The sequence below is a fragment of the Osmerus mordax genome, chromosome 26 (genome assembly GCF_038355195.1).
Source record: "Osmerus mordax isolate fOsmMor3 chromosome 26, fOsmMor3.pri, whole genome shotgun sequence".
Taxonomy (NCBI): domain Eukaryota; kingdom Metazoa; phylum Chordata; class Actinopteri; order Osmeriformes; family Osmeridae; genus Osmerus; species Osmerus mordax.
In genome coordinates, this window is record NC_090075.1 from 2,936,403 (window position 1) to 2,955,231 (window position 18,829).

General features: G+C 47.1%; 4 protein-coding genes across 5 annotated transcripts; 2 read left to right on the plus strand and 2 right to left on the minus strand.

The window, feature by feature from the left end:
* Positions 1-424: 424 nt before the first annotated feature.
* Positions 425-2,181, minus strand: ndufa11 (NADH:ubiquinone oxidoreductase subunit A11). Its single transcript, XM_067229775.1, has 4 exons — positions 2,077-2,181; positions 1,701-1,793; positions 1,296-1,418; positions 425-623 (listed from the first exon to the last, which is right to left on the minus strand). The coding sequence occupies exons 1-4, from the start codon at positions 2,153-2,155 to the stop codon at positions 511-513; spliced, it is 408 nt and encodes a 135-aa protein (XP_067085876.1). The 5' UTR covers positions 2,156-2,181; the 3' UTR covers positions 425-510.
* Positions 2,182-2,465: 284 nt separating this feature from the next.
* On the plus strand, positions 2,466-4,936 carry vmac (vimentin type intermediate filament associated coiled-coil protein). The gene is made up of 2 exons (XM_067229776.1): positions 2,466-3,125; positions 3,220-4,936. The coding sequence occupies exons 1-2, from the start codon at positions 2,935-2,937 to the stop codon at positions 3,584-3,586; spliced, it is 558 nt and encodes a 185-aa protein (XP_067085877.1). The 5' UTR covers positions 2,466-2,934; the 3' UTR covers positions 3,587-4,936.
* A 101-nt stretch (positions 4,937-5,037) lies between these two features.
* On the minus strand, positions 5,038-7,233 carry larp6b (La ribonucleoprotein 6, translational regulator b). Its single transcript, XM_067229979.1, has 4 exons — positions 7,186-7,233; positions 6,934-7,061; positions 6,419-6,635; positions 5,038-6,304 (listed from the first exon to the last, which is right to left on the minus strand). The coding sequence occupies exons 2-4, from the start codon at positions 7,050-7,052 to the stop codon at positions 5,207-5,209; spliced, it is 1,434 nt and encodes a 477-aa protein (XP_067086080.1). The 5' UTR covers positions 7,053-7,061; positions 7,186-7,233; the 3' UTR covers positions 5,038-5,206.
* A 4,156-nt stretch (positions 7,234-11,389) lies between these two features.
* lonp1 (lon peptidase 1, mitochondrial) lies at positions 11,390-18,800 on the plus strand. Of its 2 annotated transcripts, none has more exons than XM_067229977.1 (18): positions 11,390-11,950; positions 12,461-12,549; positions 12,914-13,033; positions 13,295-13,565; positions 13,679-13,740; positions 13,866-13,995; positions 14,095-14,178; positions 14,433-14,653; positions 14,850-14,988; positions 15,288-15,466; positions 15,796-15,883; positions 15,965-16,087; positions 16,215-16,331; positions 16,560-16,700; positions 16,861-17,026; positions 17,148-17,371; positions 17,572-17,736; positions 18,067-18,800. In XM_067229977.1, the coding sequence occupies exons 1-18, from the start codon at positions 11,390-11,392 to the stop codon at positions 18,214-18,216; spliced, it is 3,030 nt and encodes a 1,009-aa protein (XP_067086078.1). In that variant the 3' UTR covers positions 18,217-18,800. The 2 variants fall into 2 exon arrangements, with proteins under 2 accessions (XP_067086078.1, XP_067086079.1); XM_067229978.1 differs by having other exon boundaries at positions 17,572-17,808; positions 18,001-18,114.
* The last annotated feature ends 29 nt before the right edge of the window (positions 18,801-18,829 follow it).

Here is an 18,829-nt window from a genome sequence, read left to right on the forward strand (position 1 = left end):
GGCAACTGTCTGAGTGGCTTTAAACTACATTGTGTGCTCACCCACTCGCATATGCTACTAATTTACATGCTGCCAAAGGCAATAAAAGTCTTACAATGTATTTGTTTTGTGTATTAGTGAGGCCAAGGTCAATGTGCAACATAATTCACAAACATAAAAGGACCAACTTGTTTCAGAAATGATCATTGGGAAAATCATCCAAAACAAACAACATGAAATCTAATTTATGAAGTTTAAAAAAAACAAAAAAAACAAATGCTCTTCACTCGGTCACTAATCATTCCCAATCCAAAGAGATCCCACTCAAACGTATTCACACTCAGAATTTACATTGAGCCTAGTTTACAAGGTTGGTTTCTCTCTCCCCCTAGTGGCAAACAGACATCAGAGGCCACAGCTAGGAAAATAAAATGCCAAACATCTGTGATTTACACACATTTTTTATTCCAGGAATACTTAATATACAATATACATGTCAATATATAGTCTTGCCATCTGCCCTTCAGGTATTTACAGCCTAGGTGGTCCTGTTATTCTCCAGTTCTCCACCTTGGCCACCTTGGTGAACATGGCCAGAGTGCCCAGCCCTAGACACGCTGTCGTACCTGTCATGGCATTGTGGGCTGAGAGGCAGAAAGACAGACAGAAAATATGAGAAGGGATGAGCAGACAGACCAGTGCTACTTAAAAAGGTTTCCATCAGTTCCCCCTTTGAAGCCCCCTATAGAGCACGATAAACACAATATTAACATTGGTAACAATATTTTAACATCGACATTTAGAACTGCTAAAAGCATCCAATCAGCACAGCCAAATGAGCAATAGCTCTTTTAAATTAAAGATGTTGCCACCCACAAAATAATTATGATATCCCTCCACCAGCCCTTTGTTTGAGCCCCAGCACTGGGCTCACAACCTCACTCCCCTGGGAGGCCCTTTACAGCAGGTGAATGCTAGCCATGGCCTCGTCAGAGCCTTACATTTAGTGGCCTTTAGCTATGGACCAGAATGCATCAGTGCCAAGGTGAAATCGACATTTTAGACAGGGACTGAAATGAACATTGAACTGACTCCAGCCAACTGGAGTCAGTTGGCTGAGTGGTGAGGGAGTCGGGCTAGTAATCCAAAGGTTGCCAGTTCGATTCCCGGTCACGCCAACTGACGTTGTGTCCTTGGGCAAGGCACTTCACCCTACTTGCCTCGGGGGAATGTCCCTGTACTTACTGTAAGTCGCTCTGGATAAGAGTGTCTGCTAAATGACTAAATGTAAATTGTTTTGGAATGTTTGTACTCACTTCTGACTCCGAGTATGACTCCAGAGGCACAACCTCCGATGAAGTAGTTGATGGGGTCATCAGGAGCATCTCTGACCTGTGCACTGAGACACGTTGCGAGTCCGAACACGGCACCCAGGGAAGCTGTGGTTGAAAGAGAAGACCAGGTCATTCAAGGGGATTTAAAAGAGAATGCTCCAAAGGTATGCAGAGGAAAATGTGATATCCAATCTAGTGTAAGATAACAGCAAAATGATACTGAGATGCATACTGCCTTTGCCGTAGCACAAGGTGTTCATGATAATGGTATGACATTGGGGGGGGGGGAAGAGCCACAGATATTGAATGTGAGAGTAGACAAAATAGAGTTAGTTCAAGACAGAACTTTACGTTGTCCTCACAATTCGTCCTATTTGTGACACATACCCATGGTAACTGTTCCCGACGTGGCTCTCTGGACAGCTTGCATCGCCGAATCAGGCTGGAATGCCACCATATGATAAGCTGAACCCACCAATCCTGTAAGTAAACCCACAACATCAAAATACAATTCCACACTCTGCTATAATTACCTAGTAGCTTGTAAATGGACACAACTGAACCGTCTATGCCGACCTCAAACGCACTCACATCATTATTGTTACTCGAACACTGGCTAGTAGCTACTTGCTCCCGTGCTAGTTAGCTAGTCAGTCTTTTCAACAGGGGTAGGCTAGCTAGCTAGTGTTAGCTAGATAATTGCCGCTTTTGGTGGATAATTAGCAACCTAGCTGGCAACTCATTGGCCTTCTTTTAGGTTTACCTATAGCAGTGCCCAATTTCGTGGTGATCCATGTTTTTTCAACACAATCTTTCCCCTCTTGCAGATCCCAGTAACCCATTTTGGCTTTCACATCAAGGACACAGACAACAGTAAGCTCATCGCGAGAGTCCGTGAACACACGAGAACTACAAAACTTTATTGGTACGCAAATGGTACACATGCAAAATATAATGTTATCACAATACCAGCGTGCATCAACTTAAATGTTTTTACGACAAAAATTTATTAAAATTGAGGTGGACCATTTTAGGAACTGCACTGAGGACATCATTCTATTTTATTTACGATCGTTTGCGCATCAGTCTATTGAGCAATTGTTTCCGGGGTAGTTGCTAATCCACAGGTGAACCGCTTGTTGTGAAGTTCATTCAAGTTACACAGCATTTTCTTAATGTTAACATTTTAGACAATTCATTAAGGCAATGCACTGTGTTTGGGCTTCATAACTTCTAGTGTGATGTTATGGTGAGTACGCATAGCATTTTAAAGTTACCGTGGCTGGCTTGGATGCTGACGTGTCGTGCCTGTTTTGGAGTGGCAGTATCTCTTTCTCAGCATCACTGACCTAGGCTAGCTACAGCTAGTTGTCAGTGCAAGGCACAAACATTTTTTTCGGAACTATCTCAGAAATTACAAGGAAGGGAAGCTATGGCACAAAGATTAAATCTCCCAGCTGGTGAAATGCTTGACGAAGCGCTTCACTTCAGTAGACTATAGCTAGCTATCGGGTCAGCTATTTTTTGCCAACACAACAAGCGAAGAGTGAATCACGATTAAACTTCTGTGGTCCACTACTGCAAATTGAGTCAAACTGTCACGCCCAGTTGCTCATATGCGATGTCCTCGCCCTCGCCGGTTCAAATTCGGGAGGCGAACGCTCACCTGTCCGCTCTGCACAGGAGGGTGGTGGAGTTGGAGCGGCGTCTAGAGGCCGCGGAGAACACGGTACGGGAGCAGGCTGAGAGCTTGATCAGGAAGGATGAGCAACTGAGGGCTACCACTCAGGAGATCACGGAGGCCAAGGATAAGTAAGTGATAAAGATACTTCACGTTAAAGTACGTTGTTTGCAGTTGTTCAAGCATGTGATCAGATAATTCAGTTCTACCTCGTTTCCTGTACAGGGAGATTTCTTACCTTCACGAGAAGCTGTGTAAGTCCGAGGAGACCATCCAGAGGTTTCAGACAACTGTCAAGCAAAAGGATGCTCTGATAGGACAGCTGCAGCACCGCTGCCAGATCCTGGACAACATCTGCCGAAGTCGCCCCTTACTGGACTCCATGTTGTCCCACATGGCTGAAGCTGAGAGGCTAAGGTCTCTGGTGGGTGTTGGGGCAGGCATGGGACCGCCGTCCGCAAACGCCTCACTCATGGATGGAGAGTCAAACTGTAGCCCGACTCGGATCTGCAACCACAAGGACTTCTCCCTCAGCGAGGATGATATGGACGACCAGGAGCTGGATGAAATCGTGTTCGGAACTACTGTATAGTGGCGTGTTCCAACCTACTGCAGAACCCATGTTTCCGTAGCTACATATGAGTCTGGAACCATCATAGAACATCCTAGTAGTCCTGTAAGCAGTTGCAAATGTTACAGGAGAGTGGCCCCTGACTTGAAGCAAACATTTCAGCAGCATGCATGTCACCATATCTATTGCTGAAAAAGTCAACTGTGTCCCAATTGTAGTGCTGTGAGTTTTATTTTATGTAAATGATGTCTCAACATGAATGTGCCGATCACACAAACGAGGTGTTTGATCAAACCAAATAGACCCGTCTTTAGTTCATGGACATCCATGTTCACTTTTCATCTAGTTTCAAGTGCTCTATTTTTGTACTACAACGATGTAACCTTTGGATGGTCTGTTTCAACATAACTTCCCAGTTATATATTGGCATGGCATATTTTGTTCAGGCTAGGTTGTGTTGCTTAAACCTGCCTGGTCACCATGGTATCACATTCAAGATAGACTGAAGTGAACTTTCAGCTTGTTGTAAATCTGTAAGAAATAGCTGGTGTTGCATATACTGATGTTTCTATATTTTTATACTAATTGAATGAACACGCATGCCCAGGGCTTGTTTGTACTCTGTACTGTTGTTAGTTAGTTGGTACGCCTCATAAACCAAAGTTTTAATTTAATCTTAAGAATTTGACAGGTTATGGCTATCAATCATGTACTTCATAAATGTAGAACTAAATTGAAGACTTTGACTGTGGCATTTTCCAAGAGCTCACATCATTTACGAGACGCCTTGCTTCAAAGCAAAAACAACTGATGCTGATTATTTAGGTTGTCGTTCTTGCAGTGGACCACATTGTGTTCTTAAACCCCACCTCTCGTCTTTGTCTGCTTCAGTGAAGCAAAGCCTATGCAAATCCAAATTTGCTTTGTTAACTTTGACCCTAGTTGGGCTATAGTGTGTTATTATTGCATTGCCACATTCCACTTGAGGTGTCTTACACAAAAATAAGTATATTTTTGCGCCATAGTCTTTAATTTTTTAGGTAAACAAAACTAATCACTTGTGTCTGCCTGTGTTTGAAGTTGAAACTTAGTAATTATTGCAAAGGCAATATCAGATGTGCTCTGGCAGGATAGCTGCCCATGTTTTGTCTGTCTCAGTCTAGCTGCATGATAGTGATGCAGTTCCACTAGCAGCCTTGTGACCCATCCTCAAGCATTGGGGTCTATCTGTTTCCTCTGGACAGTCATGCATCTTGCCATGTCTGCACTGCACTGTCAAAGTCAAGGAAGACATTTTTATTTTCTCAGAGGACTGTGGTTTTCTAACAGATATATTGAAAGGCATTAATAAATTATTTATTTATACGTCTGTCGCCTGTGTTCATTAGAAAATGTATTCATAATCATGAAGGAGGACTGATAGAGAAGTCTGTGTGACTATGAAACTGTTTGTCCAATAAAGTAAAAGACAGTTACCATTTTACCTTTATTTACTTTGGGTACAAAACATTTAAATTTTCATAGCAGGACTGCGTACAAGATTTGGACATGTAGCGTTTTCTTTCCCCATAATTTCCCACCCTTAGTGAGAACGAAAGTGTAAGTGAAACTCGACCTGACAGACAGTATAATCTGACTCCATCACTGGCGCAGGACTATCTTCCCCCGCCCAATGCAGTTATAGAAGCCCTTGGTACCATCAGGACCTAGAGGCTGACGGAGGACTGCCACAGACCCCGGAACCCTCCTGGGAACACCGGGTGCCACAGGTCCTGGAGCTCCCTTGTCAGGAAAGAAGGCCTGGGCCGCAGTCTTCCTGCGCTGGACCCATGGGCTTCCTGCCGAACCCAGGCCATCCTGGGAGTTGTAGTCCCCAGAACATTTGCTTCGGCCATTGCTGCTGCAGGAGGAAGGACTACTGCTGAGATCCGTGGCCAGAGGGGAAGGGGTGTGTCCTGAAGGAAACAGCTTGCGAGGGAGAAGGGGGCTGGATGCAGGGCTGGTAACCGGGTTCCGGTAAGGGTTGGAGTGTGGAAAAGAGGCCCGGGGGATGGCCAGCGGGCTGCCATACAGAGACTGGGGCCGGGAGACCACACGGATTGGCTTGGGAGAAGCCGGGGTGAAATCGGACTCAGATGAGCTGTACAGGGCGGAGTCCTCCAGGCAGTAGGGAGGGCGCCGGGCCTTGCGCTGATAGGGCTTCCGAGAACATATACTGTCCACCCCATCCTCAGACTCCTCGTTAGGGTCATGGCCGCTATCTGTTTTGCGCACACTCCTGCTTCCCAGGAGAGCCACCCTGACACCAGTGCTGGCCCCCTGTCGGGTTTGCAGCACCTCACAGGCCTTCCGCGCCCCCTCCAGGTGCTCGTATTCCACCACGGCACACAGCTCCCTCCCCAGCTCACAGTGCTTCCTGGCGTAGCGCCGCAACTCCGCCGGCACCTCCTTCCCCGGACGGAGGATGCGCAAGGAGGTGATGGTGCCGTGGCAGCCGAAAAGTCGCATGGCCATCCCCATCAGGTCCACCTGTTCCCTGCCTGGTTCTCCACTTTCCCCCTCGCGAACTCCCCCAAGCAGGTTCCAGGCCAGGAGCAGCTTGCTGGTGGGGACACATAGCAGCCAGTCAGGCACAGGGTCCCTTCGCCTGACCTTGGTCCCCTCGTCGTTCACCTCCAGCCGTGTTGAGATTCGGGCTGCGGCCAGAGTGGCCCTCCAGTCACGAGTCAGCTCCCTGATCTGAGACAGACAGGAAGAATGTTTAGGAAAATACCATCCATCTAGAGTGTTCATTGGAGGAGGTTACACTTGGTGTAAAGGGTGAAGTTAGTATTTTAGTATTAGTTTGAATACCTTTTTGAACGAAGACAGCAGCTTCAGACTGACATACTGCATCTTGTTCCTCTGAACATGTTTCAGGAGGAAGGCATCTCCGGATAGGCTCTCGTTTGAAAGATAGTTCTCTAGCTGGACAGAAATCCTCAGTTGGAGGTCCGCTACAGGTGGACTCCATGATGACCCCTTACAGCAGTCCTCCTCCTCAAACACATCGGTCAGCTCAGTAGAACTCCTGCAAGATCAAACAGCAAGGCTGACAAAAAGTTGTAGCAACAACAAGGAAAGCATACATGGCCCAAGTACAGGGTGCGAATTAGGGGGGTTTTTGGGGGGGGGGGGGTCTGACCCCCCTGATTAAGACTTGGACCCCCCCCCAAAAACAGGTAAAAACAACAGGTCGGGGAGTTCGATACACGCCCTGGAGAAGAAGTTGACCTCCCCCGATTGTCATTGTATAATTGGTACTCTGCCCAAGTAGCCTACAAAAATACATTAATTAAATCAATCATTCCTGACGTCTAAAAACGCACCCATCCAAGCTGTCATATGTTCTGTCATCCGCGTAAGATCCAGACCCCAGTAGTTCCTCATCTGGTGAAAACTGCGAGTTCCGTCCATATTGGTTGACAACCACAAGAGAAGCAGACATGTTGCGCAACTAAAAGAAGAAAAAAACAAGTTTACCGTTTAAGCTTAACAGTGTTCGAACGTCCCCAAAATACATTCATGATACCGTGTCATGCTTAAGTAATTGACATAGGCTACGCATACTGTAAGCATACCTGGTGTCCTCTCCGTCAGAACGTAACCCAGTCCACACACCTGTTTACATAAACTAATATTTTCCAAATTCGTGCCTCAACATTTCCTTGCATCACAATATACTGCGTTACCATTGGCAAAGAACGCTCTATGGCTGCAATCAATTAATAACATTCAGGTGTTGACATAGCATTTTGAACAGAGCGCGTTTTAACGCGCTGACGCACTTAGATAGGCTAGAGCAGGAACACCCCACATGAATCATCTTAAATATTTTTGATTAAAACGTTTCAAGCAGAAAACTGAATTATTTAATTAATCAAAAAGAATATACATGAATAATAAATTAAATGTCAGACAAAAGATGAAGTCAAACCAAATTGAGTTTTAAATAAGAAAAAATTATAATGAAACAGGTAGTTCTGATAATATTTGTATTAGTTTCTTTTTATGTAATGCACGGGTGCAGAGAAATACAGACAATCTGGATGAAAACAAAAAAATGATTAAATAGGCCACTTGTTTATTCCTTTTCCATTTTTATAAAATAATTTGTTAAAATGCCAAGTAAGATAGCAACACTGCACTGATTAAAATATAGACAGCTATTTAAATTGTGCCGTCCAAAGTCTCCTGGTTCTTTGTATTCAAATGGTCTTATCCACTCTGGGCATGTCTCTCTGGTTCACTGATTGCTGGGAGTATTTGTCCTTTAGCAAAGTGTTGTACTTTCCCAACAGGATGTGATGGTCTGTCTCCAGACTGTTTAGGGTCGCCTGTAGAGTGTGGTTGTTTGACTGTAAGGTTTTGAGAATTTTCTCAAGACTGTCTACAGTCTTCTGGCAATCCGCAAATTTTGACTGGTTGTCTGACAGCAACATATCAAAATGGGTACTCTGGGCCTTTAGAGAAGTGTTGAGGTCATGTTGGTGGTTTGTATCGATAACTGCTTGGAGGTAACGGTGGTTTACTAGCAGGAGTTTGTATTTCTCCTCCAGTTTCTGGTTCCTTGCCAACACAAGCTTGCCTTCAGTCCATAGGGTCTTGTTTTGGACCGTCAGGTCATGCATCTCTGTGAACCGCAATCGGAGGATCGCCTCAAGATCTTCAACAGTCATCTTCAGCTTTGAAATTTTTGTTTGTTTCTTTGTCTGCAGATTTTCAAAATATGCCCTCTGGGACTTCAGGGAAGAGTCCAGTTCGTTCCGGGATGTCACACTTTTCTCCAGCGCCAGCTTCTTCTCACAGAGCTGCTTCTTCAACTCCATCAGCTGTGGGGAAATCTGCTGAGATTCAACCTTTGCTTCAGCTTTAACCCTGTCCAGAAGATCACTGAGCTGGGCCTTGACACCCTGGTGTTCCTCCATCAGAGCCTGCCTGCTGGAGGTCGTCTTCTGGAGGCTGTCTCTCAGCTGAGAAATCTGCTCCTCTTGCTCTCTGATGGTAGCTTGGCTTTTTGACTGCATGATTTCAAGTTTAGCAGCCAGCCCATTAGAGTGCTCCTGCTCAGCTTCATGGGAGGGGCTTGTGACGTGTCGGTGAACCAGGCTCTTCTCCAGTGCCAAGGTCTTCTCTTGTCGTTGCTGGTTCCTGCTATCCAGTTGCTTGGCCAGCTTTTCACATTCCTCCTCGGTCTGTCTCAGCTCCTGGCCCAGCCTCTTTACCTCCCCAATTGCCTTTGTTTTGTCAGACAAAGCGGCCTCTAGTTCACTTTGGAAACCGAGTCTCTTGTCCTTCTCCTCTATGATCTCACAGATCAGTTTGTCGGCTCTTGAGTTGAGGGATGCCAAAAGAGCATCCTTAGCAGAGTTCTCCTCCAGAACAGACTTCATTTGGGAGCTGAAGGTGTGCTTCTCCGCCGTCTGTCTCTGGAGCTTCCTGTTCTGCTCATCAATAACACTCTGTAGCTCGACTACTCTGGCCTGACTCTCTGACAGCAGTTTCTCAGAGTCCACCTGTCGGGCCTCCAGGAAAGAGTACTGTTGCTGCTTCTCTGTTAGCTCTGAGGCTAGCTGGTCTGCTCTCAGGTTCACGGAGATCAGAAAGGAATCCCTTGCTGCGTTTTGTTCTTGAAGAAAGTGCATTTTGGAGCTGAGAGTTTGATTTTTTGCCGTCTGTGCGAGGAAGCTCTTGTTCAGATGGTCAATAGCCCCCTGTAGTTCCTGTACTCTGGTCTGACTTTCTACTCTTCCCTGCTGGCACTGGGCAGCAAGAAGGGCCCTCTGGAGCTTCAGCCTCTTCCTCCTCTCCTCACTGAGGTCGGACGCCATCTTGTTGCTCCTCAGGCGGAGCTTGATGCCGTTTCGCTCCTCCTGGTTCAGTAAGTTCTGCAGGGAAGCTCTGGCTTCTCTCTCCTCGATCACGGCTGCTATCTCTGGATCCATCGAGATGTCCAGAACCCCGCTGACCTCAGCAGGGTACTTAAGAGCCTGGAACACGAGAGTTGACTTAGAGCCATAACCTCTAAAATTAATCTGGCGAGTGAAACAGACTTAGGTTCTTACCTGATTGTCGTTGTTGTCACATGGCCTGCATTTGAAGGCTTCTTCCTCCTCTGTTACCTGGTTGTCTGCAGGCAGAGTAGCCTGGTCAGCCGAAGGGAGGCTGGAGACAGGAGAGGGTTCAGAGGGAGCAGGGCAGACAGGCTGGAGGGAAGGAGGGATTTCATTCCTAGGAACGACGACAGTCTGCATTGCCACTGGAATGAGTACAACAGGTTTTATACATTCGAAGTTGGTTTAATGATTAGGCTACGTGCCCCTTCTGCATCTCAAACAGCATCACCATGCTTCTGGAGAACAAACCCAAAAGGGATGTCATGCTGCTGGTATCTTTGACGGTAACGTGTGATGCAAGACTGACTTACATTTGGCATGAGTGAGATCCTTCAGCCAATCCTGGTCTGAGGCCTCTGCAGAGGAACACGGAGAGACAGAATAAGTTGTCCAGGACCAGGGCAGGGAACAGGGAATGTCCCGGCCCCACAGATAGTGACAAACAGACATGGTTTTCTTCCAAGTTACAACTTTAAAGACAGTTTCAGGAAATAATACGATAATTATGAGTGAGGAAGGGAAAATGTAGGTTTGGAGCAGATACCTTCTGAAGAAGGTAAATCGTACATTTCAATGGATGTGTCACTGCTATGGTCCTGTAGAGAAGGGACAACATTAGTATGAAAGCAAATCAGTGACATCATGTTTTGAATTTCAAAAGGCATTGAGCAGGACATGAACATGAATCTCACCCCATCACCATGACATGAATCTGGGGTCATGAAATCGCCAAAATCTGCCTTGAGAAGAGAGAGAGCTGTCTTTTGGGCGTCCTGCTTAGTAAGCAAGACTCCTTTGCTCTCTGAAAGATTTTCCAGGGCTACCAGCTTGGGTAAAGGAAGAGAGACTGGGTTAGATTTCTGCCGGACTTTCACAGCATTCAAATGATAAATTAAGACGCACGTGAAGTTCTGAGACTGGTTCGAACTCACGCTGCCATTTCCCTTGCAGGGAGCTTTCTTCTTTTGGATGTTGTCATTCTGTAAAAAAAAATAGATTACAACCATATTTCCTTTAGAAAACACTTTGTCTGCAGGTTGAAGTTAAAAACTACGTAACTATTTTGATACATGCCATGCAGTTTTGTTTAGTTGTACAACTATATATCACTATACATAGCTACATACATGAATAATCAGGAACAAATTTGTATTTAGGCTCACCATTGCGCATGTTTGACAGGAACCCAAAACATTTAGGAACGTTCACATACTTTACAAGTGGGGAAGACTGACATCATAATTAAACACAATACTGTGATGTAAAAATGGAATTCAGTGGAACTTTGTGTTTTTGTTTTTTTCAATTATATTGCATAATCTCATAGAATGTCTTCAATTTATAAAGTCTTTATTTTTATTTTCTAAAGTCTAAAGTCAAATTGTAAAAATGTTTACAGTATTTTGCGTATTGATTAATTAAACAATTGATAAAGTATGTCATGTTCTCTATGCTTTTAAAAATATATATAAATGAAGTGCCAACAGTAGTAATGAAGTGTTTACAACGATGTCACCGGTAAAGGTACATACGGCTAAGTAAAGTGGTGACTGACAGTACAGTCTGACGCTCGTTGCTGGATATTGTGGGAGGTGGAGATGAGGCCACTGACGTAATCAAACCCTGCCGGAAGAAGTCATGTGCTGCTGTAGAAAGCTCGAGATTCAACATGGCCACCTGCATGAGAATGCTTGGTGCTTGCAAGTACTCGTACAAAAAAGGGGCAATTGTTTCGAAAAATTACTCCAGTATGTTTACAACTGGGGCTGTTCGGTCTCTGGTGAACGATACGTCTAGCTGGACTGGACTGGTGGCTAAACGCTCTTATTCTACGAGTGGTACACTTAGAAAAACCTTATGCAACGGCGGCTTTGGTAACGTTATTCCATCAATGACAGGAGCTGGAAGGCTCGCAAAGCTGAACCGATGGGCAAGGGCTACCAGTGTTTTCGCCGCCGAGAGGCAAGTTTTGAATTCGGCTTCACCGTTCGACTCTGATCATCGGAGGTTGTTTGGCAGCAAAGGTAGTGGTGCCGGGTTTTCGGGGGAAGATGGGTCGGAGAGCAGCGGGTCTGGGGGAGACGAGTCAGGGGGCGATGGAGGAATCCCATACAACTCTCCCCAAATGACAGCTCTCACCCCCATGCTTGTGCCTGAAGTTTTTCCCAACGTGCCACTGATCGCCGTCAGTAGAAACCCGGTTTTCCCGAGGTTCATCAAGATAATCGAGGTAAGCTAGCAACCGCTGCTTGGTCTACAAGGACATACGGATGATGCAATAACATCATCCGTCAGAGTAGCCTATAGACACAGGCCCCTCAACAGAAAACAGGTGAATCTGTTCATTACAAGTAGGCAAATACACTCATGCTTCTTGTTTAATATCTGCTTTGATTACATGACAGTTGAAATCCTTTTTAGAAGCAGCCTGTTGCTGCTTATTTCATCAGCCACCAAGGCCAGGGTTCATGACCCTAGCATACACTTCCTTGCGCCATCGATGTTTTTCCAATGTAACATAACATGTAGAGTAGAGAGAGTAGAGAATGTTGTAGACATAGATTTAAAAAAAATAGTTTGAATACTGATTTGAATCTCCACTCTACACGCAAAAAAAGAGGTTCTAATAGCATTATGTTTACCATTCACCCCCCCCCCTTCATCCAAATCATTGTCAGATCAATGTTCAAAGGCTAATGTTGGACGCAGTCTGTAAGCAGTGTTTGCTATGTGTAAATAGGTGAAGAATAAGCAGCTGATGGATCTGCTGAGGCGCAGAGTTCGATTGGCCCAGCCGTACGCCGGGGTGTTCTTGAAGAAAGACGACAGGTAAGAGAGCCTTATGTTGCCTTCCATGTCGTTGAGAACCTATCTTCTTGATCAGGCATTTCCCGTTTAATGCTTTTGACTTTCTCTCTGCTCCGCCTTTACCCCTGTCTTTCTCTACATTTATCTCCTCCTCCTACTCTCTCTTCCCCCCCCTCTTGCTCTCAAACTTTCTGTCTTCTTTCGCTGTACCCCTCTTTTTTCAATCTCACCTGTCTTTCTGTCTTCTCTTGTGCCCCCCTCTCTGACTGTCTCTCTGTCTCTGACTGTCTCTCTCTCTCTCTTTCTCTGACTGTCTCTCTGTCTCTTACTGTCTCTCTCTGTCCCTCTCTCTCTCTCTGTCTCTCTGTCTCTCTCTCTCTATCAGTAATGAGTCTGACATGGTGGAGAGTCTGGATGCCATCTATAACACCGGCACCTTCGTCCAGATCCATGAGATGCAAGACTTGGGAGACAAGCTGAGGATGATAGTCATGGGCCACCGAAGGTACGGAGAACCAACACCTTAGAGACTCTTAACCTCTACACCGCCAGAGTAGCCCTGTTGAACACCCAAGACGTGCTCTCCCCTTTTCCCATCTCTCTTGGATCTAAGAGGGATGGATGGGTCTAAGCAACTTGGTGGAAACCTGTCAGTATACGTGAACCTCAGCAATTCCCTAGCAGTCACAGAGCCGGAGATATTGTAAGATATTGTATCTAGAGCACTTAAGGGACACCACCTCTCCCTGTCGCCTCATCTTTGTAGGATTCGCATCACCAAGCAGCTGGAGGTGGAGCCAGACGAACCCACGCCTGTAGCCGAGGCAGAGGGGGCGGGGCAACAGCCCAAACCGCCACGCAGGAAACCCAAACGCTCGCGCAAGGACCCGCCTGCCTCGTCAGCCGAGGCGATGGAGGAGAACGTTCTGGAGGCGGACCTGTTGCCGGAGGTCGTCCCGTTGCCCTCCTCGGACATTCTAATGGTGGAAGTGGACAACGTGGTCCACGAGCAGTTTGAGGTCACGGAGGAGGTCAAGGTAAAAAGGTCGACCCCCGTGGTTTCACTTCCTGTGTTGCGTCACGATTCAATGGCGCTTCTCGTGTTGCGAGTTGCTCGTCACGTCATTCACGCACTTTGTCCTATCTCCAGGCCCTGACGGCAGAGATCGTCAAAACAATCCGTGACATCATCGCCCTTAACCCGCTCTACAGGTGTGGACACTAACTATCATCAAAGCTTTCGACTTATTTATTTTTTACATTTTTCTTAGTGAGTGTGAGAATCTATATCTCAAATGTCTCATGATGACTTATGATGATTTTACTTTACTCTCTAGGGAGTCTGTGCTCCAGATGATGCAGGCTGGGCAGAGGGTCGTCGACAACCCCATCTACCTCAGCGACATGGGCGCCGCTTTGACGGGGGCGGAGTCACACGAGCTGCAGGACGTCCTCGAAGAGACTAATGTAAGTGGGCGGGGTTTTGAACGACGACGCCCATGTTGAGTCTGTGGTGTCAGCATGTGGTCATGTGACCCACACGCTATTTCCCTGTGTGCTCCGCAGATCCCCAAACGTCTGTACAAAGCCCTGTCGCTACTGAAGAAGGAATATGAGCTCAGTAAACTACAGCAGCGTCTGGGCAGAGAGGTAAGTTCCTCACCAGTTTGCGTATTCCTGGTTGTTGGTGATGTGGGACATCATTTATCCTTACGCTCAAGCCTGGGGCAAGTTCATTTGCTGCAACTTGTACTCAGTAGACCAAGCAAGGTGTACCAGATCCTGTTAACTTACTGTAGGCCTATGTCGTGACCTCTGACCCCGCTTGCTGTCTCCCAAATGTCTCTCAGTCTCATTGTAAGAGTGTGGGTACGGTTGACCTCTGACCTGTCTTTCCTCTCCAGGTGGAGGAGAAGATCAAGCTGACACACAGGAAGTACCTGCTGCAGGAGCAGCTGAAGATCATCAAGAAGGAGCTGGGCCTGGAGAAGGAGGACAAGGACGCCATCGAGGAGAAGTTCCGCGAGCGTCTGAAGGGCCGCACCGTGCCGCAGCACATCATGGACGTCATCAACGAGGAGCTCACCAAGCTCAACCTCCTGGACAACCACTCTTCTGAGTTCAAGTTAGTCCCTTACTGATGCAGCTCTCTCACTGGCTAGGGTCTCCTGAAGGAGCTTTTGCGATCGACTGATTACTCGACTGCACTATCTGGGCCGGTTCTCTGATGTTCTTCGATGGTGTTGCTGTGACTGATCTAACAGGGTTGTGTTGTCGTCTAATGGTGTCGGTTGAGTAAATGTGATACTCCTTGTGTGCAGTGTGACTCGCAATTACCTTGACTGGCTCACGTCCATGCCATGGGGCACCAACAGTGAGGAGAACATGGCGCTTGGCCGTGCCAAGGAGGTGTTGGAGGAAGATCATTATGGGATGGACGAAGTTAAAAAGCGCATCCTGGTGAGCAGCAACAGTAGGGATTTTCATGGTTTCATGGTCACACAAACGGAGTTGTGTTTCGCCTTTGCTAAATCCAACGTTGGCTAACCTCCTAAAGCATTGTACTTGATGTCAACTAGGCCTGGGAAAGTATGGTGGGATTTTCTGTTTTCCTGGAAATGCTGGTCCTAAGCCTTTGGCTAACTAGAACTGGAATTTAAAGGCCTGCATTGTTGTTAATCTGGGCTAATCCCTCACAAAAAACTAAACAACCTGGATCTTTTATCCTTGTTCTCTCTCTTCCCCCTCCCCCCCTGTAGGAATTTATAGCGGTGAGCCAGCTCCGAGGCTCCACCCAGGGGAAGATCCTGTGTTTCTACGGCCCCCCAGGAGTAGGCAAGACCAGCATCGCCCGCTCCATCGCCCGGGCTCTCAACAGAGAGTACTTCCGCTTCAGTGTGGGGGGCATGACCGACGTGGCAGAGATCAAAGGTCACAGGTGGGGTCTCAGCGATCATCGCTCACCTCTAAGTAGACACGGGACACTATAACAATCCTTTCACTGTTCTTACATTTACATTTAGTCATTTAGCAGATGCTCTTATCCAGAGCGACTTACAGTACAGTAAGTACAGGGACATTCTCCCAAAGCAAGTAGGGTGAAGTGCCTTGCCCAAGGACACAACGTCATTTGGTTTCACAGCCGGGAATCGAACCAGCAACCTTCTGATTACTAGCCCGATTCCCTAACCGCTCAGCCATCTGACTCCTTCTTCTTCAGAATGGTATGAAGGCTTACGCCATCTGTCTTTCTCTACCTCTAAACAGGAGAACTTATGTCGGTGCCATGCCTGGGAAGATCATTCAATGCCTAAAGAAGACCAAGACCGAAAACCCTCTAGTTCTCATAGATGAGGTGAATATTGCCGTTGGTGAACTGTTGGCGTGGTGATGATCATGCGCACGGTAGGTGACCGACCGTTCTCTGTCGTCGTAGGTGGATAAGATCGGACGTGGTTACCAGGGAGACCCGTCGTCTGCGCTGCTGGAGCTGTTGGACCCGGAACAGAACTACAACTTCGTGGACCACTACCTAGATGTGCCTGTCGACCTGTCCAAGGTATGTGCGTGGGTGTGCTTGAGATGGGTCCAACCTGTCTACGTGTCGTCTGTTATTACACCTGGGGTTTCACACCAATGTCTAAGCAGGCGGTGGATGTCTGTTTAAATCCCTCCCCCCCCTCCAGGTGCTGTTCATTTGTACGGCTAACGTGACTGACACCATCCCAGAGCCACTCCGAGACCGCATGGAGATGATCAACGTGTCTGGATACGTGGCCCAGGAGAAGCTAGCCATCGCTGAGGTACGGCAGCACGAGTCCTAGTCTGATTGTCTTTCTGTACTGTTAGACTCAATCTAGGGTGAATGGCCACAGGGATAGAGCATTGTGACTACAGACTACAAGATTCAAATCCCTGCCTTTATGTCGCTTTGGATTAAACCTTCTGTTAATTGAATACCTTACAAATGACATTACATTGTATATTTCCTGTGTGACTGACGATGTCTGTCCTCTCTTCCTCTCCTCCAGAGGTACCTGGTGCCCCAGCTGAGGGCTCAGTGTGGCCTGACTGAGGAGAAGACCGCCATCTCCTCCGAGGCTCTGAACCTGCTCATCAAACAGTACTGCAGGGAGTCTGGGGTCAGGAACCTCCAGAAGCAAGTGGAGAAGGTACTGCTCCATTCATTAAACTTGGATTTTGGCCCAATCTGTGCACTCGGAAAGTTACACAGAAATCCATCATAACCAAGACCCCCAACGATGCTGTGGCTTGAAAGTGGTGTGTGATTAAAAACAAAAACACTGATGGCATGTCTGATTCCGTGTCCAGGTGTTCCGGAAGGTGGCGTTCCGTATTGTGAACGGGGAGGAGACAGAGGTAGAGATTACCCCCAGCAACCTGCAGGACTATGTGGGCAAGCCGATCTTCACCGTGGACCGGATGTATGATGTCACACCGGCGGGCGTGGTCATGGGCCTGGCCTGGACTGCCATGGGTATGTCTGGAACTTTCCAAAACAGCCCTAAAACCTCCTAACAAAGGGGGTCTTGGTTCACAGGCACTTTACTACCAGGATATTAGGTTGTAACAGCTCTGCCTTTGCCCTCCCCCTCCAGGTGGATCAACCCTGTTTATCGAGACTTCTCTGCGGCGCCCCCGGGGTGCTGCGGTTGGTAAGGACGGGCCCGGAGAGGGCACCCTGGACCTGACGGGGCAGCTGGGAGACGTGATGAAGGAGAGTGCCAAGATTGCCTTCACCTTTGCCAGAGCCTTCCTCATGAAACAGCAGCCAGACAACACTTTCCTGACCGAGTCCCACATGCATCTGCATGTACCTGAGGTGAAGGGACCCTTCCATTCGTTTCTGTAAACTTTATTTAAACCTCCAGTAACAGTTGGTAGGAAAAATAAGGGAAACGTAATCACCTAAGCACGATCACATTACAAATCGCATGATGTCGCAAATATAGTCATCAATAGAGTCAACTGTTGGCAATTGGTGTGAATGTTGTATTTTTGACGTTGTGACGTCTTTTCAAGGGAGCCACTCCCAAGGATGGTCCGAGCGCCGGCTGTACTATCGTCACGGCGCTGTTGTCCCTGGCAACTAACACGCCGGTGCGTCAGAACGTGGCCATGACCGGGGAGCTGTCACTGACCGGAAAGATCCTGCCTGTAGGGGGCATCAAGGAGAAGACCATCGCTGTGAGTCTCACAACAGCACAGACATAGAATAGACCCTGATACGTAGTACAACACTTAAGTGCAGTACTTGAAGTACATTTAGTCATTTAGCAGACGCTCTTATCCAGAGCGACTTACAGTAAGTACAGGGACCTTCCCCCGAGGCAAGTAGGGTGAAGTGCCTTGCCGAAGGACACAACGTCATTTGACACAGCCGGGAATCGAACTGGCAACCTTCAGATTACTAGCCCGATTCCCTAACCGCTCAGCCATCTGACTCTTAAGTGTGTTCCTTCCCTGTGTAAGCCTCTTGTGTACATGTTAATTCTTGTGTACATGTTGTTCCTCCAGGCAAAGCGTGCCGGCGTGACCTGCCTCATCCTGCCCGCAGAAAACAAGAAGGACTTCTCGGACCTGCCAGATTTCATCACCGAGGGCCTGGAGGTGCACTTTGTAGATCACTACAGCAAGCTGTTCAGCATCGCGTTCCCCCAGCAGTGACCAGGAGACAGACACTGGCGGGAAACTCTGCTCTGCTGCTGGGGGCTGAAGGACAGACCACGGGAGATGAAGTTATATAGATGATTGACAAGCACACCATTTTGTGGCCACTGTATGACACTCTATGGGAGCATGTGTGAGTTCTTCAGAAGACTGGACCTCATAGCAGAACAGAGCCTAGCGGGCCTCAGAGGACTAACATTTCAGGACCATAGTGAAGATCCCCAACAGACCATCAGCAGTTGGGATTATGACCTTGCTGCCACGCAGCCTAGATTTACAGATTTTCTTTTGTTTTTTTATCTATCAAATATGTATGACATTATATATAACTGCTGTAAATGCCTGACTACGGTTTAAATTTGTGTCAAGTTTGGTTACTCTTCACACTAAAATAATTTCTTGTGACAGGTGCCAACATGTAGATGGCCATAAGTTATTTCATAAATGATGGCTTTGTGATTTTTGGTATTAGAAACTGTTTTTGTTCAAAAGGTGAGACTGGTGTTCAGTTAATGACTGATACTTGACACCCTGGACTTCAGCCACCTGCTCTAGTTTGGTTCTGGATGATTGGGCCTGTAATGATGACATCACTTCCACTCTGGTGAAT

Bases quoted from the DNA above. Each gene is read 5' to 3' on its own strand.
- ndufa11 (XM_067229775.1), bottom strand. From the start codon at position 2,155: ATGGGTTACTGGGATCTGCAAGAGGGGAAAGATTGTGTTGAAAAAACA. The intron at 1,794-2,076 runs GTAAACCTAAAA...GTTTACTTACAG, and splicing joins GAAATTGGGCACTGCTATAG to GATTGGTGGGTTCAGCTTAT. The intron at 1,419-1,700 runs GTATGTGTCACA...TTTCAACCACAG, and splicing joins GTCGGGAACAGTTACCATGG to CTTCCCTGGGTGCCGTGTTC.
- larp6b (XM_067229979.1), bottom strand. From the start codon at position 7,052: ATGTCTGCTTCTCTTGTGGTTGTCAACCAATATGGACGGAACTCGCAG. The intron at 6,636-6,933 runs GTGCGTTTTTAG...TTGATCTTGCAG, and splicing joins ACATATGACAGCTTGGATGG to GAGTTCTACTGAGCTGACCG. The intron at 6,305-6,418 runs GTATTCAAACTA...TGTCTGTCTCAG, and splicing joins TGCTGTCTTCGTTCAAAAAG to ATCAGGGAGCTGACTCGTGA.
- vmac (XM_067229776.1), top strand. From the start codon at position 2,935: ATGTCCTCGCCCTCGCCGGTTCAAATTCGGGAGGCGAACGCTCACCTG. The intron at 3,126-3,219 runs GTAAGTGATAAA...TTTCCTGTACAG, and splicing joins ATCACGGAGGCCAAGGATAA to GGAGATTTCTTACCTTCACG.
- lonp1 (XM_067229977.1), top strand. From the start codon at position 11,390: ATGGCCACCTGCATGAGAATGCTTGGTGCTTGCAAGTACTCGTACAAA. The intron at 13,996-14,094 runs GTAAGTGGGCGG...TGTGCTCCGCAG, and splicing joins ACGTCCTCGAAGAGACTAAT to ATCCCCAAACGTCTGTACAA. The intron at 16,332-16,559 runs GTACGGCAGCAC...CCTCTCCTCCAG, and splicing joins AGAAGCTAGCCATCGCTGAG to AGGTACCTGGTGCCCCAGCT.